The 18,447-nt window shown below is 36.7% G+C and overlaps 1 protein-coding gene across 2 annotated transcripts; it reads left to right on the forward strand.

The window, feature by feature from the left end:
- Positions 1-1,411: 1,411 nt before the first annotated feature.
- Positions 1,412-17,871, forward strand: rgs8 (regulator of G protein signaling 8). Of its 2 annotated transcripts, XM_060867052.1 has the most exons (6): positions 1,412-1,556; positions 1,867-1,959; positions 11,956-12,066; positions 12,164-12,225; positions 16,397-16,563; positions 17,362-17,871. In XM_060867052.1, exons 2-6 carry the CDS (start codon positions 1,886-1,888, stop codon positions 17,554-17,556), a joined length of 609 nt encoding a protein of 202 aa, XP_060723035.1. In that variant the 5' UTR covers positions 1,412-1,556; positions 1,867-1,885; the 3' UTR covers positions 17,557-17,871. The 2 variants fall into 2 exon arrangements, with proteins under 2 accessions (XP_060723035.1, XP_060723036.1); XM_060867053.1 differs by lacking the exon at positions 1,867-1,959.
- Positions 17,872-18,447: the final 576 nt, after the last annotated feature.

The following is an 18,447-nucleotide window of genomic DNA, read 5'->3' on the forward strand; positions in this document are numbered from 1 at the left end:
CATTAGAAATTTACGGTGGCCGAGAAGTGCAAAACAAATTAACAAATCCGAAAACAAATTAACAAATCCGAAAACAAATTAACAAATCCGAAAACACATTAACAAATCCGAAAACACATTAACAAATCCGAAAACACATTAACAAATCCGAAAACAAATTAACAAATCCGAAAACACATTAACAAATCCGAATACACATTAACAAATCCGAAAACAAATTAACAAATCCGAATACACATTAACAAATCCGAAAACAAATGAACAAATCCGAAAACAAATTAACAAATCCGAATACACATTAACAAATCCGAAAACTTATTAACAAATCCGAATACACATTAACAAATCCGAAAACAAATGAACAAATCCGAAAACAAATGAACAAATCCGAAAACACATTAACAAATCCGAAAACACATTAACAAATCCGAATACACATTAACAAATCCGAAAACAAATTAACAAACCTGAAAACACATTAACAAATCCGAAAACAAATTAACAAATCCGAAAACACATTAACAAATCCGAAAACACAAGTCAGACAACCCGGAAACGGTAGGTATCGTTTTTGAATGGAAACTTATCGTTGGACAAGACACCTGTCACTCAAGATATACAGGTGAATGAAAGGTGTCTCGTCCGATGATCGGTAAGTTTCCATTCACAAACTATACCTACCTCTTCCGGGTTGTCTGACTTGTCGTTGTGTTTTCAGATTTGTTAATGTGTTTTCGGATTTGTTAATGTGTTTTCGGATTTGTTAATTTGTTTTGCACTTCTCGGCCACCGTAGAAATTACATGTGCATGAATTTATCTTCGTTACACATGCTCACGTGCTCACGTGCACAAACTCTGTCCTATAATCCAGCCTCTTCAGTGGTGATGTGCAGAGCATGGTGCTTTCTCAAGCATGCCACTGTTCCCACTTAAGAGCTATCAAATGAGCCCAGTGTGTCCTCGCTGTCGACTCACGCTACGATTTGGGCCGTCAAGAAAAAAAATGAAGTATTTGGATATCATACGCACTTGTTCTAACAAGTGCGTATGATATCCAAATACTTCATTTTTTTAATTATGACAGGGCTTGCAGAACAGATTTGCAAGATGAATAAAATGTATTCATTGATTTACAGTAAATACACACAGCAGTATTTGTAACACTGACCCCATTTTGGTCGTTTACTTCCTTTTAGATATAGAGATTTTATTTCTGTTTCATCATAAATTCACTGCATGTCTCTTTTTTCTTTTTAGTGTCACACCCCAGGAACGCCAGTGAATACTGTTCAGATTTCTGAAGAGATGCTCGCTGAGCTTCTCACTCTTCTTTGTTATTTTCACCCCACTCCTCTCTCATCGCTCCCTCCTCTCGCTGCCTTCACTTCCCCATGTTTTCACATCATTGAACACACCAAGTGTTAGCTGCTACATGTGGGCTTCAGCAGACAGCACGCCAAGGCATCAGTGCATCCACAGCTACAGAAACCAAGCAGAATAAATCAATCCAAAAGACATCAGAAACCCTGCACACCACAGCGGCACACGGATTAAGGTAAGGACTCCATATTCATCACATCCAGCTTCTGATAGCAGGCTGGCTGTTTTTTTAGAGGGTTTTTTCCTGCAAATTATTAAGATTAAATAATCATTTAATCCACGTGAAAACCATATCAGGTGGTTAATCACTTATTATATAAATCAAACCTGCTTTTTATTATATCCTGATATTATTGATAACAAATGGAGTATTTCCTTTGCTTTTTTGAGGATTTATACAAATCCGGTATGAATTCTTACACATGATGCAGACATCATATTTATCATATAAATTAACAAGTTGTATAAATGTGTTTTTGTTTTAGTTTGGTTACTGAACATCAAATGCATGTTTGCGTGAAGAGCTCAGGGATTAGTGGGAACAGTAAATGTCAGGAAAAGGAAGTGGCAGAGATCAGGTACGACTTTGATACACCCACTCATGACACCCGCAGCTTTTTTTTTTAGCCTGGCAAGAGGGCACGTTTTATTGTACGCATAATAACTGCTCCACCGTTAACAAGACATTGTAGAGACTGGTTTTATTTAAAGATTCAATATCATTTCAAATGATTTATTGTGAAAGACATTACCGTGGTCACTCTGGAGTCTGTGACTGTTTTTTTGCCTGTTTTTGATCTGAAGGTTCAGCAGAGATCGCTTGAAGTTGATAATGCAGACAAACCTCAGGTTTAAAGACGGATTTAGAATTGGTGTAGAGATGAAATAACAAAACAGACGATCAGTTAAAAGGTGTGACAGAGAAGAAATAAAAATGCAATTAGTTATGAGTGTTTTTACCATGGGGGCATGGTGGCTTAGTGGTTAGCACGTTCGCCTCACACCTCCAGGGATGGGGGTTCGATTCCCGCCTCTGCCTTGTGTGTGTGGAGTTTGCATGTTCTCCCTGTGCCTCGGGGGTTTCCTCCGGGTACTCCGGTTTCCTCCCCCGGTCCAAAGACATGCATGATAGGTTGATTGGCATCTCTGGAAAATTGTCCGTAGTGTGTGAGTGCGTGAGTGAATGAGAGTGTGTGTGTGTGTGCCCTGCGATGGGTTGGCACTCCGTCCAGGGTGTATCCTGCCTTGATGCCCGATGACGCCTGAGATAGGCACAGGCTCCCCGTGACCCGAGGTAGTTCGGATAAACGGTAGAAAATGAATGAATGAATGTTTTTAGCATCATTCTTTTTTACCCTGTAATCACATTGTGCATTTGAGTTGATCCCCTACTGTATATAATGCATTTACATTTACGGAATTTGTCAGAAGCCTGTTATTCACAGCAACTTACATTTATCTCATTTATACACCTGAGCAATTGAGAGTTAAGGGCCTTGCTCAGGGGCCCAGCAGTGGGAGCTTGGTGTGCTTGGGATTCAAACTCATAACCTTCTGATTGGTAGATCAACACATTAACCATAAATCATAAATAATGACAATTGTTTTTGTTTGTTTCTTTGTGTTTCTTTTCTGATAAAGATTAAGTCTTTCAATTGTTTCATTATGCCTAGTCTGATGGCTAGTACAGGTTGGTCATGCGTTCTCTGCAACTGATACTGTACACGTTTCTGTTTTTTTCTTTTGTTATCTCAGTCTAATTTGCATTGTCTCATATTAAAGGTAGGGTCTCAGTTGTTTGAGAAATGCTTCAGAAAACTGCGTTGGGCCGCCAAACAAAACAAAAACAAAACTAACGTGTAGCCAATGAGCAGAAAGGGGCGTGTCTTGTCAATATGCGGCGGAGAGAGTGTTCAGTGCGCATGTGTGACATTAGCAGAAAGCGGTTTTAACATTGACATGGAGGATAAAAACAAAGAAAGAAGGCGAAGAAAGGCTTACAATAAGGCAAGAAGCAGGACGTGTTAATATAGGATCAGCTTTCCAGTGCTGGAGAGAATTGAACGTCTTCCGCGTGAAACGGAGCTAAACCTTTCACGGTACAACACACAGTACTACAAAAACACATTTGTATTACTATAGTATTGAGTTCATTTATTGATAAAAATATACCCTCAGTCAGCCGCCCCAGCAGGTTCTGCCATAATAGTTGCCTGGGTTATACTTGGGTTATACTTGTCTGTTGTATGTGTGGGGTGGAGCTATCAAAACAGGGGTGGGACCCATTTGGGTTTGTTTTGGTGATTTCAAATGTCAACATTAGCTTTCAAACAACGGAGACCCCACCTTTAAGGCACAAATTTTGGTGATAAGATACATATTTGGTGCAAACCTGTACAGCAAATAATCCCTTTATAAATTATGCTTTTTAATGACATTATATTACATCACTAGTTCATGTCACTATGACTATTTGCTGTGAGTTTTCATTTCTAGTACCACTTTTGACTTCTGCTCAAACTTGGAGTTTCTTTATAATAAATAGTCAGAGGTGACTGAGTCGACTGTGGTGAGGAAAAACTCCCTTAGATGGAATAGAAAGAAACCTTGAGAGGAACCAGACTCAAAAGTGAACCATTTGAATCATTTGAGTGACACTGGAGGGTGTGATTATAAACTGTTATAAACACCAGAGAGTGTTATTATGAATAATGTATACAGTCCGACAATGGGTACCGATTAGTGGGTTGTTGTAATCAAAGACCACATGGAGTTGGCATCTTCTCTTTGACTGTCTGAAATCTTCATAAATCTGCTGTTAGTTAGTCTTAGCTATTTTTCCTCCACATTCTTTGGTGAAGATGAACAAATTTATTATCAGTAACTAATATCAGTGTCTAATTTAAAAGAAGAAACATTTTCATCATAATTAAAGACTATACATCTCTTCTGTAACTTTCATTCATTCATCTTCTACCGCTTATCCGAACTACCTCGGGTCACGGGGAGCCTGTGCCTATCTCAGGCGTCATCGGGCATCAAGGCAGGTTACACCCTGGACGGAGTGCCAACCCATCGCAGGGCACACACACACTCTCATTCACTCACGCAATCACACACTAGGGACAATTTTTTCCAGAGATGCCAATCAACCTACCATGCATGTCTTTGGACCGGGGGAGGAAACCGGAGTACCCGGAGGAAACCCCCGAGGCACGGGGAGAACATGCAAACTCCACACACACAAGGTGGAGGCGGGAATCGAACCCCGACCCTGGAGGTGTGAGGCGAACGTGCTAACCACTAAGCCACCGTGCCCCCCTCTTCTGTAACTTGAGTGTTGAAATTAAAACTGTACTTCATCCTTCTACAATATTTATCTAGATGATAAATTCCACTTTCACTTAAAGAAAAAACTTTAGTATTTTTTTTTCCAACTTTGCTTAGTTCTAACACACCTAAAGTCGTAATAATGGGGTTTAAAAGGGATTATATGAAATGTTGCCAGATGATTTGTCATCATTTATCTCTTGTAACTCTTTTTTTAAACAATTATCTTTCATTTTTCAATTTCAGCAACAAATTTATGTATGAAAATTTCAATTCAATGTGTTGAAATGTGTTGATGCATTTTGATCTTAAACGAATAACACAGCTGAGATTTGAGGGTTAAAGCGTGTTAAACGTCGTCCATTCTAGTGACACAAAGACTTGCAGTACATTCTACATTCGATTTAACCTGAAATGATTATTCTGATAAAGTTATGCATGTAGAAACAATGAGAGAAATTTTATTTGTTAAAGTGAAAATTTGTTCAGAATTTAGATCGGAAGATCCTCGAAACTGCTTCGTGGTAAAAAGTCATCAATTATATGAGTATAGAGGAATGCTATGATTAAGCAGAAATCCAAAGTGTTACATGAAAAATAAACTCACAATTTTTTTTTTACTGTAAAAAATGTTTTTAAAAAATGTCTTCTGTATTTATTTCACTGAAAACAAATCAATCTCTCTCTCTCTCTCTCTCTCTCTCTCTCTGATTTTCATTATGATAACCAAACCAAAGGGATTCTAGTCGCGTATTCCAATCATTTGATGCTCCATGCCTCTAAACACAAACACAAGACCTCCACAGAAAAAAACCCTTTCAGATAAAGCATGTGACTTTCAGCAAACACACAAAGAAGCCCAAAGATGTCACTGCAGCAAAGAATAGAACAACAATTCATTGTGATGTCTAAATATAACAGAGCTGACCTTGGTTGTAACATTTTGATATTTCAAACAAACTATGATTTGATGTAGCAGTAGCTCATGTCACGGTGCATGGGAGGGCTTCATGAGGAAAGGGCAATTCCAGAAATAGATAGAAGAAGCACCGTGTGTGGTCAGTGACCCAGTGGTGCTCTAGTCCTGTCATGCCGAAGTGTGAAACACTCTATGAAGGCAGCCTTCGGCTCTGAGGCTTCCTATATTTGGATACTGGTAAAGGATGATGTAAGAGAAGACCTGGATCTGTCGGAGATGGTCTGTGTTTGCACATTTTTGATTGGTACTTCAAAGGTCCTGATCAAGCAACTAAAAAACTAAACTCTAACCCTTAAGTTTTAACCAGACTGAGACTCAAATTATTTTGGACTGGGTAAATCGATCTGCACCTGATTTTGTGTTCTCACCTGATGTGAACATGAACCAACATGATTCAGTTTCATTCATTCATTCATTCATTCATCTTCTACCGCTTATCCGAACTACCTCGGGTCACGGGGAGCCTGTGCCTATCTCAGGCGTCTTCGGGCATCAATGCAGGATACACCCTGGACGGAGTGCCAACCCATCGCAGGGCACACACACTCCCATTCACTCACGCAATCACACACTACGGACAATTTTCCAGAGATGCCAATCAACCCACCATGCATGTCTTTGGACCGGGGGAGGAAACCGAGTACCCGGAGGAAACCCCCGAGGCACGGGGGGAAAACATGCAAACTCCACACACACAAGGCGGAGGCGGGAATCGATCCCCGATCCTGGAGGTGTGAGGGGAACGTGCTAACCACTAAGCCACCGTGCCCCCCCGTTTCATTGAAATAAAAATTGGGTATAATCTATATACAAATTTTGTATAACTTAAGGTATCAAATTTATTTGGGGTTTACACATCTATCTATCTATCTATCTATCTATCTATCTATCTATCTATCTATCTATCTATCTATCTATCTATCTATCTATCTGGCTATCTGAATTACTCAGTCTATCTCTAATAGTGTCATTAATTCCATTGGGCTTGAGACCAGACATACTTCCTGTGCGCAGAGTCAGGATGAGGTCAGGCAGGAAATCTCAGTAGGAATAATACCACTGTGAATGGTTTAGTAATGGTACTTGATGCTTCCTGCAGTTTATTCCATCTGACACAACCACAGCCACGTAAGTGAGAAATAGCATGGATGCCCTGGCAAAATTAAGTTAAGCCACAACGTGACTGAATATTCTAGAACACTGTAAGTGGATGGATGAATGGATGGATGGATGGATGGATGGATGGATGGATGGATGGATGGATGGATGGATGGATGGATGGAAGGACGGATTGATTGTTTTGGGGTATCTTTGTCATTGTTATTGCACATCATGTTTATAACACACTTTTAAAGCACAAAGCATGTGTAGCTTCTCTGATCAATTTTCTAATAGTAAAATTAAACTAATAACTAAAAAAACCCTTGTATGTTGTTCGGGTCTGTGGGACCTATAGTCATAAACATCAGTAGTTTTGAAAAAGTTTGCTTCTTTGTAAATTTGTTGATTTTTTTCCACTCATAATCTTTTTTTATTACATTTTATTAAAAAACAACAAAAAACGAGCAGCACTTTAATTAAAAAATGTAATAAATGTTAGAATATATGATGTAATAAAGGTAAAGGGCAAATATTCACCATATATGCTGTTTATATTGCTTGTAATTGGGATGAAGTAAACATCTGTAGAGTATTTTAACATCAAATTTTTTGATTGTGGAATTAAAAACCCAAAAATGCAGCAGGTCCAACAGACCCACGAACACTGGCTGAGTAACACAAATACGAACAACATACAAGGGTTAAAAACTAAGATTTTCTCAGTCAACCCATAATGATAATCGATGACTGTTGTTCTCTTGTCCATGTTCTCACAAAGTTACATAAAACTTCTAATGTCATCTTATGCATTTGGACATACGCCTTTCATGCACCATTTAGATAAGAAGGTTATATACAGATCAAAGGCATCAACATTGACATTAAGCAGCATTTGAAGAATAAGTACACAAACTGATGTGTTGGAAGAAGGAAAAATTGGCAAGCGTAAGAATCTGAGCAATTTGACACTAGACCAAATTCTGATGGCAAAATGACTGGGTCAGATTATTTCCAAAACAGCAGGTCTTGTGTGGTGTTCCTGGACCAAACCAGCAACAAGGATTTGAGTGCCCTAGGAGATGTTATGCAGATTGAACAGATAATGCGTTCTAAATGGATAAAAATACAGATACAAATAGGAGGCACATGCAAGCAAAGCAAATTACATATTGTTAAGACTACAGACTATAAAAAAGTGTTTTTTAGGTACATCTAGGAGATCCTGTTCCTGTGTCACTGTTCATCTTTAAATGTCTTTATCATGTCCCACTCCATAGTGGTGCATAAAATAAAGCTCATATGAAAGTAGACACTCAAGGATTTAAGAATTTGTAGTGTTTTATAACTATTTTTGTTTTTCACAAGCCTTCTAGGGGCGATATCTTCATAGAAACGTTACAAAAAACGAAACAGTTTTATTTTACACAAATGTTTCAAAGTAAACGGTGACATCAAACCCATTTCTTCCTTCTGAGACGTCCTAAGTGCTTGTTCTTGGTCATCTAAAATTTGGAGGTGTTATTTTCAACTACTAAAATTCTGTCTAAAATTATCCAAACAGGAAAACACTGTCTCACACTGAAAGCCAACAGTGTCCTGACTCATTTTATATCAGACTTGCTGATGAAAAGTCCGATAAGTAGGAGGAATAGAACTCCAGTATACTGGTAAAATGGTTAATGACAGTGTTCACTTGAACTGACACAGATTCCATTAATATGTCCAAAACATGATGATCCAAGTTAATCAAATCCCTCATTTCATGTGTTGTTTGATTACATGCTTCTGTAGAAAGAATAAGATTCCTGAAACGGTCACCAATTTGCTTAAACTTAGGGGTTTTTACAATTGGTCACTTCATGCGTTTTCTGTGATCCGATAGCTATCCGATCGTAACAAGACCATGTGTAAATACCCTCCGAAACGGTTTCGAGACGGATATAAATCCGATCGCTCAAACCACTTCAGGAGGTGGTCTGGGACGCATTTCAGATGAAACTGGACAGGTGTAAATGAATGTGTTTGTTCAAGCCACGTACGTCAGTGCTATACTCCTCCCAAACGGAAGTACGTCACTCGCAGGTGACTCGCGAGTAGTGCGTCGCGCCAGAAACAAATATGTTTTCCCATCAGTGCTGGCTCCGATCTTTCACCCAGGTGTCTCGTTTGGTCTTAAAATGCACTGCTGCCGCCAGCTAAAATACAGCAAACAGTAAATGCTGTTTTTTGTAGCAACCGCATACACCAAAGCGTGTTCTATTTCAATTACCCCGGAAATGAGGTAAAATACATTTGCATTTTGGGCGGGAGTAGAAAGATCGGATTGCTATCCGATTCGCCAAGACGCATTTATGTGGCCTAATGTAAATGGAACAGTTTTAACAAATCAGATAGCTATCAGAGAAAACACATGAAGTGACCAGGTGTAAAAAGGCCCTTAAACAATGACCTAGTGCCACATATTAGATGCTGAATAGTGAAAACACTGCAGATTTCCTCTTTTCTTGCAATTAAAAATAATAATAAAAAAAAAAACGCTTTTCGCTGTGCTTTCAGACGTACATATGAGAAAAATCTGATTAATGAATAGTATTATATAAAAAAGTACCTATACTAATATATATATATATATATATATATATATATATATATATATATATATATATATATATATATATATATATACACAATATGAGCGTCAAAGAGTATAGCAGCCCGCTAGAGTATACTACATTTTATTGATGCATGATTAATTGGCTAAAATTTTAATTTAGGATTAAACCGTCATCATCTGAGTCTTCTGTTGTCCTGATTAAATAAATGCTCACAAAAGCTTGAATTTTCCTTCAGCAAAGCAGGCAGACTTGAGTGCAAAAAATAGCCTAAGTGAAGGAAGGAGATCAGATGGGAAGGCATATTAATTGTGGGCAGCAAGAAGCACAGCAGGAAGCAATATCGCAGTAGAAGCTGTGAAAAAGCCATACAGCATCAGGATTCACAGCTAGCATTCACTGAAGAATGTGTTGTACTTCTGAGAGGATGACTTAACTGTGAAGGATCCCTTGGATGAGTGTACAAATCATGCATCATGCATCCTTTGTCCCCTTCTTTGGGCGTGACAAAGCTACCCCCGGATAAGTCTATCATTTCAGTCTTTTCTTCAGACTCGACTGAGCTACAGTATTAGCTAATATAATTACAGGCTATTTTAAATGTACCTGGACATTCTGCTTTAGCGCCTGTTCTCAAAGATGTTTAGAGACAGACAAGTAGACTGTATAACAGATGGAACTGCAGCCTGGACACAAATAGAGAAAAGCATTGATGTAAAATGAAAATCTAGGACAGCCCACAGGCCATTTGCATGTTACAAAACCAAAGCTTAAGCTCTGCCAGCCAGCTAATGCACCAAACTGCAATGCACACATCAAAGAGAATTTTAGACCATTCAGTCACTGGCAAGCAGAATCACTTCAGAAAATGAGGCAGAGGAAATGTTAAGAGGATTTAAATTTCTCGTGAGAATACTGTAAATCTGAACCACACATCTTTTTTAGAAGCCCTCGCAAGACCTATTTTTGCTCTATAGATGCCTGGTACATGCACTGGCTTCCCTCTGACTAGAGCGATTTGTCAGAGGATTTTATAAATAGCTCAGCACGTGTCCCGAGTTTAGGGAGTGATGCCTCTGTCTTAAATATTTAGCTTACCAGAGAAAAAACATTAAAGTGTTACTTGAAAGCATTCCAGAATGAGTACAGAGGCAATGAACTGTAGTTAGCATCCAAGCAGTAGTCAAATGCAATAATTAAGGTTATGATGCAATAAATTGGAATAATTGATACATTTATAATATATAACATGAATGTATATATATTTATATATACAGTGTATATATATATATATATATATATATATATATATATATATATATATATATATATATATATATATATACATATAGAAAGCAACGTAAGAGTGATGGTGAATATGCATTTTTAGACAAATTGTAAGCATTGTCTGGAACAAATAAATAAACGATTATAACTTATTATGTGTAAAATGCATAGTTTATTCAAACAACTTACACTTGCTTGACAGGAGAATAGCAAACGAATCAGCCCATTTGGACACTTCATCTGTAGTCAACCTAAAAATATTAGACCTGGTTAAGTACAATGCTTAAAACTGTTTTTTCTGTACAAACCGATTCAGATACAGTAAGTGTAAAGAGAAACATCACATACTTCAGGTATCTTGTGGATCTTTCTGGTCCTGGCGGGAAAAATTCGGAAAAGTCGCTGCATGAGTCAGATTTATTGGATAGACATCCAAGTCTCGTTTTCATGGTTGCGTATCTGAAACGCAAACAGAAATCTTATAAGAGGAAATAAGGGAAGAGGACAATAAATGACACAGAGGATCAAATATATAAAAAATAATCTAAAGGTTTTCTTTTGGTTACTGAGTTTAAGGTCAGTGTTAGATTTACACATTTATACCGTTCAAAAGTTTAGGACGACTTGTAAATGTCCTTGTATTTGTACTGTATTATGTACTTGTATTGTTCTATAAAGGGAGAAGTTCACAGCATGGTAACATACAGTAAGTTCTTACAATGAAAAGTAAGTTAGTTCTTTCTTTCCGTCCATGTTGAGCCTATAAACAAACCCACAACTCCTGATGCTCCAGATACTAAACTAACCTAAAGAAGGAACTTAATCGCTACAGCAGTTTTCAGCTGTGCTACCACAATCATAAAATGGTTTTCTATTAATCAATTAGATTTAGAAAACGATGCCTATGCGATCCTGCACTTTTGAATGGCAGTGTATGTTACTCCCTTCATAGAACAACACAAAATGGACATTTTTGAGCTACGTTAACATTTACAGCAACGTGAGGTTGTTACAAAGATGCTAAGACAAATATTCCTTTGAATAAGTATAAATTTGTGGTTCTGTGAACTTATTTTGAGGAATTCTCACATACTTATAATGTATTACTTACTGTCTTCCTTCATACAAGTGTTAATGTGTTTAATGTGTCGTAAAAGTTAATGGACAGAAATGAGATCTTTTAATCGCCTTATGATTTGATCCTCTGTGTCATTTATTGTCCTCTTCCCTTATTTCCTCTTATAAGATTTCTGTTTGCGTTTCAGATACGCAACCATGAAAACGAGACTTGGATGTCTATCCAATAAATCTGACTCATGCAGCGACTTTTCCGAATTTTTCCCGCCAGGACCAGAAAGATCCACAAGATACCTGAAGTATGTGATGTTTCTCTTTACACTTACTGTATCTGAATCGGTTTGTACAGAAAAAACAGTTTTAAGCATTGTACTTAACCAGGTCTAATATTTTTAGGTTGACTACAGATGAAGTCTCCAAATGGGCTGATTCGTTTGATATTTTCCTGTCAAGCAAGTGTAAGTTGTTTGAATAAACTATGCATTTTACACATAATAAGTTATAATCGTTTATTTATTTGTTCCAGACAATGCTTACAATTTGTCTAAAAATGCATATTCACCATCACTCTTACGTTGCTTTCTATTATATATATATATATATATATATATAGTTATAATAATATTTATAGTTGTATTATTTTAGATTATATTTTATATATAATATGTTTTTTCCCTCAACAATGAACCTACTGAACCCTACACTACACCACTATCACCCTGATATTGCACTAATACTTGTAATATCGCACTAATACTGTCTTGTAATCACATTTCTGTTCTGCTTCACTCTGTACACTCTATTACATCTTTTTCAACCAATTGTAATTGTATATAATTTATTGCTTAACCTGGTTTACACCAATTTATGTATATTATCTGTTCATACAGTGTATATTTCTTGGTTACTGTTGTACTGTACATACAATGTACATGATGCACACATTTACACAGCATAAATAATTATATTTTTAGACATATTTTACTGTCACCTTTGCACTTTTTCTATTATATTATTTGCACTTCTAGTAGATGCTAAACATCACTTTGTTGTTTTGTACCTGTACTACAGTATACAATCAGTAATAGTACTGTACTAATACAATAAAGTTGCATCTATCTATCTATCTATCTATCTATCTATCTATCTATCTATCTATCTATCTATCTATCTATCTACCTCATGCAATAAGAGATTTCCTTTGCTTTCTTTTCCTTTGCTATCTGCACCAGTTATACCAGCATGTCTGTTTTTTATCCTTTCTGGAAAGTGAAAAACACTACAAATAACACACACAGACACACAATCTGCACTTACACAAATCTTTTTATTTATTTTATTTTTTTTTGCTATAGAACAAGATCTTGGCATCCATTGAGTATTTTAAACTATTATGGGGCAGCATATTTCCTGCCCCACTGAGCCTCTGCGTTAGGGTTAGGGTTAGAAGAAATAATTAGTAGTTCAGTAGAATTAAATACTGGTGGATTTATAAATAAGGAATTTTTGAAGACTATAATTTCTTGAACAACTGATACAAACTTTAGTTTAGTTTAGTTTAGTTTATTAATTTATAAAGCACATTTAAAAACAACAGCGGTTGAAGCCGAAACGCTGTACATCAAGTAGAAACAAGGAAGAATGGTGCAAAAGTAAAAACACAATCCAAAACAAACCAAAAGAAAACACATAAAATTTTACACTTTCAAACAGAGTTAAAACATACAGAATAAAAGTGGGTTTTTAAAGCAGATTTAAACAATGAGACAGTGGTAGCAGATCTTAAATGAAGAGGGAGATTGTTCCACAGCTTTGGAGCTGCCGTAGCAAAAGCCAGATCGCCCTTAGTTTTAAAATGTGCACGAGGTACCGAGAGAAGGAATTTATTAGCAGACCGAAGAGATCTAGGGGTAGGGTACGGAGTGAGGAGGTCACAAATATACTGGGGAGCGCAACCATGTAAAGCTTTAAAAACATAAAGTAAAATCTTAAAATCAATACGGAACTTAACCGGGAGCCAGTGCAGTGAGGCGAGTACTGGGGTAATGTGCTCACGTTTTCTGGTGCCAGTCAGTAATCTCACTGCCGCATTTTGTACAGTTGTAAACTGTCGAGAGATGATTTAGGCAAGCCAGAATAAAGAGAGTTGCAGTAGTCCAATCTTGAAGTTATAAAAGCATGAATTATCATTTGAAACTTTGGGACTCATTTGCCTCTATGGATGTGTAACCACTTCCTGTATACCTGATAATGTCAAATAATATTAGAAAACAATATTTCTGTCAGCAAATAAATGAATATTTTGATGTCCTTTGCAAATACAGGTAAGAAAAAGATTTCGGGACTTCCTGTCACACTGGCTACAGAAAACAGAATTATTTGTTCCTTGGGTAGCCAGGGAACACAATGCTGTTGTCCTCACCTCTTGATTGTTTTTTTATTGAATTTCCTGAACAACACTATAATTGCGTTTACCAGCAGTGCCATTTATATACAGTTTAATGCTATCTGCACTAGCTCACATTTGTAGGCCTAGGATGTGAGCAAAGGTTGTGAAGCTCTTTCCTGAAAGAAGATACCAATATGTATTTGGTAAAATTTTACAGAATGACTGAGCTACATGTCTATTCTTAACTATTATCATTATTATTGGCTATTCATATATCACTCAGAGACATATTATTATTGTTATTGTTATTACTTCCTGTTCGTATGACTTCCAGATTTTGGCTTTTGTTGTATGATCCAGAATTGGTGCTTATTTTACAACAGTAACATGTATTACTAGATTTATTTAAATCTCTTGTCTGATTTATGGCACTGTTATAAAAGTGTTTGTCAGGTACATGCTAGGCCAAAAGAGCACTAGAAAAAAAAAAAAATATTTGATGAATGTTGGTGTACTGCTCCCCTAGACAATAAGAACTAATCAGCATCCCACATGCTGGAATACTGCCACTAAATAAACAACCACCCAAGTGAAGAAGGATGAAAAGGAAATGACAAAACCCCAGAAATTCAAGTAGCACAGCATGACCTCCTGACATGTCAATGAGATAAATGAGAACAACAACAACTGTGGCCCTGTGATTTCCTATCCCACAGGTCTAAATACAACATAATAGCAGGGAATTCATGATAAAATGCCTGATAAAGTTTTAAATTATCTTATGAGCTAATAAACTAGATACTGTAGAAGTGTTTCAGGACTTCTTCTTATCTAGAAGAAGATCTATTATATAAGATTTATGTAACATAATATTACAAGGCCATGCCTTTGATTGAGGTGGTTTTGGGGAATTTCATCTTATCTCGACTACTAATATCAAGGTCTTTACCTAATGAATGCAACCTTAATTGTAAAGACCCAGGCTGTGCCAAAATCCTTTGGCCAAGTCATCAGACCATGGGACTCTTTTCTGTGTTGAAATTTTCTATACTGTATATTTGTATTTTACATATTTTGCTTTCTATTGATAATGATCATTCAATCTATTAGTACTGTAGTCTATGGGTGAAAGGTTTAACTATGTGTATTAATACAGTACTCTACTGAGGATGAGCATGACTCATAGGTATTGTTCCTGACTGACAGAGAAAGTAAATCAAATCCATCAAATAACACATAGGCTATGACAAGACAACAGTTAGATCTATAAAAGTTGGTGAAATTGGATGCTGAACTCTAGGTAGATTCCCAAATGCCATCAGTGACATATTTTTAGTGAAATATATCATATTTCGAATTGCATGTAATGGCATAAGATAATTATGTTAAAAAATAACATATAATAAAAGAACTATTAAAAAATAGTTGGTGTTTGGTGGTTCCTGCTACACAGTTTGTAAGAACCATCAAAAGAAGAAGGTTTTTATTTTTGTCAAATATACATTACAGCACAGTGAAATTCTTTGCATATTCTAACTTTTTGGAGGTTGCGGTCGGAGCACAGGGTCAGCCATGATATATCACCCCTGGAGCAGAAAGGGCCTTGTTCATGAGCACAACAGTGGCAACTTGGCAGTGCTGAGGGCTTAAACTGCATCCTCCGGTCAACAATCCAGAGCCTTTACCACTTGAGCCACCACTGCCCCCATATCACAGTACACAATGCTGATTTGAACACAGTATCTCCTGCAGGGAGTATAGATCGGAAGGTTTAAAATAATGTAGCTCGAATACCTTTGACAGAAATGCTAGGCTTAGACACAGTGCAGTTTTCAATTTACAATTTTTTTTTTTCACATTTATACACTGCATATAATGTGTGGACCCCCTTGTGAGTCCAGCAGCAGGATCCCACACTCTCATTGCAGTGGTCCAGGTTTGATTCCTGGGCAAGGAGCTAACCCAGCCACTGAAGGGTTAACTCTCAGTGCCAGTCCAAAGTCTAGATAAAATGGAGGGGGTTTTGTCAGGAAGGGCATCTGGTAAAACCTCTGCCAAATCAAGTATGCGGACCAAACGATCCACTGAGGCAAATCAGAACATCTGAAACAACAACAACATACATCGTATATAATACGACAATATGTAAATGTATATATCAGAACGGATTTATGAAGTGTGTCTTCTGCTTTATTGCATGGATTATTTTTTTCTTAATTAATTCTGTTTTTGTCTTATAGATGGTTTGGCTGCGTTCAGAACATTCCTTAAAACAGAGTTCAGTGACGAGAACATCGAGTTCTGGTTAGCTTGTGAAGACTACAAAAAGATCAAATCACCTGCAAAGCTGGTGTCAAAAGCCAACAAGATCTATAGAGAATTTATTGATGTTCAAGCACCAAAAGAGGTAATTTGGGGTATAGTTAACAAAATGAACATCAGCAACATCTCACTTGTATCTTCAATTAGAAAATATGTTTAGATTTTAGCATGCTTAAAGTTTAGAAACTGTCTGAAGGTTCTAGGAACGTTTAATCCATCCTTCTTACGTGGTTACGATGCATCAAGCTTGCTTTTCTTAACCATCTGGCTAACCATTTGGCTAGTATCACTGAAGATAAGATATATGCCAATGAACAATATGTTCTTGCTTAATAAATTCCATCAGCTTGCATCATGTTAGTTAACTGGCCTCTTAGAACTTTTTCTTAAAACTTAATGTCTACATGCAATTGAAATAAATAAACTATTTATCCTTAGCATTATAATTTGTGTGAGATAAGAAATCATTACTCACCAATTATACAATTATAAGCCAAACAATGTTTGTTTATATATAAATTAACTGTGGAGCTCCTTCGGGATAGGAATGTTTTTCAGTGTGTCTTTATTAATACCACATTTGTTTGTGTAAATGCTTATTTATATGAATTACAAATCAGTTCGGTTGAATATATTGTTTGATAAATGAAGCCTATTGTAGGAATGTTTTTTCTGTGACCTTTTATTGCAGTAAATTTAGCAGAGATGAACATGATTTAAAGTTCAGCAACCTTGTTCAAAGACTCAGTGCGCTTCTGGTGTAAAATCAACAAGTCCCTGGAACTGTGCTGGAGGGATTAACAACGTTCAGCAAAAAGATATTCTCTCAGTTAGGTGGAATTTGGTATACACAAATGAATAAAGTCATTGTGTCTCTTTACAGGTTAACATAGACTTTAGGACCAGGGAAGAGACCAGACAGAAACTTCTGGAACCAACATCCTCCAGTCTCAATGAGATCCAAACCAGGGTCTTCAGCCTCATGGAGAAAGACTCCTATCCTAGGTTTCTTCGATCCAAGATCTATCAAGAGATTGTGAACAGGACACAGATGCACTGTCAGAGAAAATCGGTTTAAAGAGGAAACTCTGTGTTGTTTTGCTTGTGTGGTGAAAACCTATAGCGATATTAGAGCAGACCTTTACTGTTATACATATTGAGTTTGACTGAATATGCAGCGTAGAACTGTGTAGCTTGTTTGCACTTGTATAGAGTATATATTACCTGTTACTGTGCTCCCTCGTGAAGTGACCTCCTTCCGAAAACTATCACAGATACATTTATGTGTAAAAGCATGTGGAATAAAATGCTCGTTTTTTGGGTGTATCAATTTAAAATCAATACACCTTTTTGATTTCCTAGTTGTTTTTTTTCACCGCTTTTTTAATTAAAATCAGAGAAGTAAATTGTGTCAGATGTCTTGTTAATAATAAACGAAAAAAAAAAAATGCACAAAAATGTTCAGGAATTCTTTTAAATATTTTTCTAATACTATCAGGAGGTTTGACCTATTATCCAGCCTGTGATTGTTTAAAAAATAGAAAATGTTTCCGCAGTCAATAGCGAATGTTTACCTAAGAATGGATTGAACTATAAGCACATAAGAAGCAAACTGTGTTGTTCCAAAACACTGTCCTCGTTTCTGCAATCATGAAACAGTAGCATGACCAGAATAAAGAGACAATAAACCTCAGTACTCACATAAGATTATGTATGTGATTATGTATGCCACATTCTAATGTGAGTCATTTTCACCCATGAAAAGCATTGGCTAAATATGGAAGAATTGGGTTTCCTTTCAGCAGATGGCACTGAATGTAGGTCAGCAAACTGTAAACAGTTGACAAATGTAGTATTATCAAATGACTTACTGTTCAGACCATATTTATTGTTTATAAGGGAAAGTTAAGACTGCTGGAAAATATTTGAAAGAAACTGTAGTCTTTGCTTTGGCCAGACAATTGCTACA

Source organism: Tachysurus vachellii, chromosome 4 (assembly GCF_030014155.1).
Source record: "Tachysurus vachellii isolate PV-2020 chromosome 4, HZAU_Pvac_v1, whole genome shotgun sequence".
Taxonomy (NCBI): domain Eukaryota; kingdom Metazoa; phylum Chordata; class Actinopteri; order Siluriformes; family Bagridae; genus Tachysurus; species Tachysurus vachellii.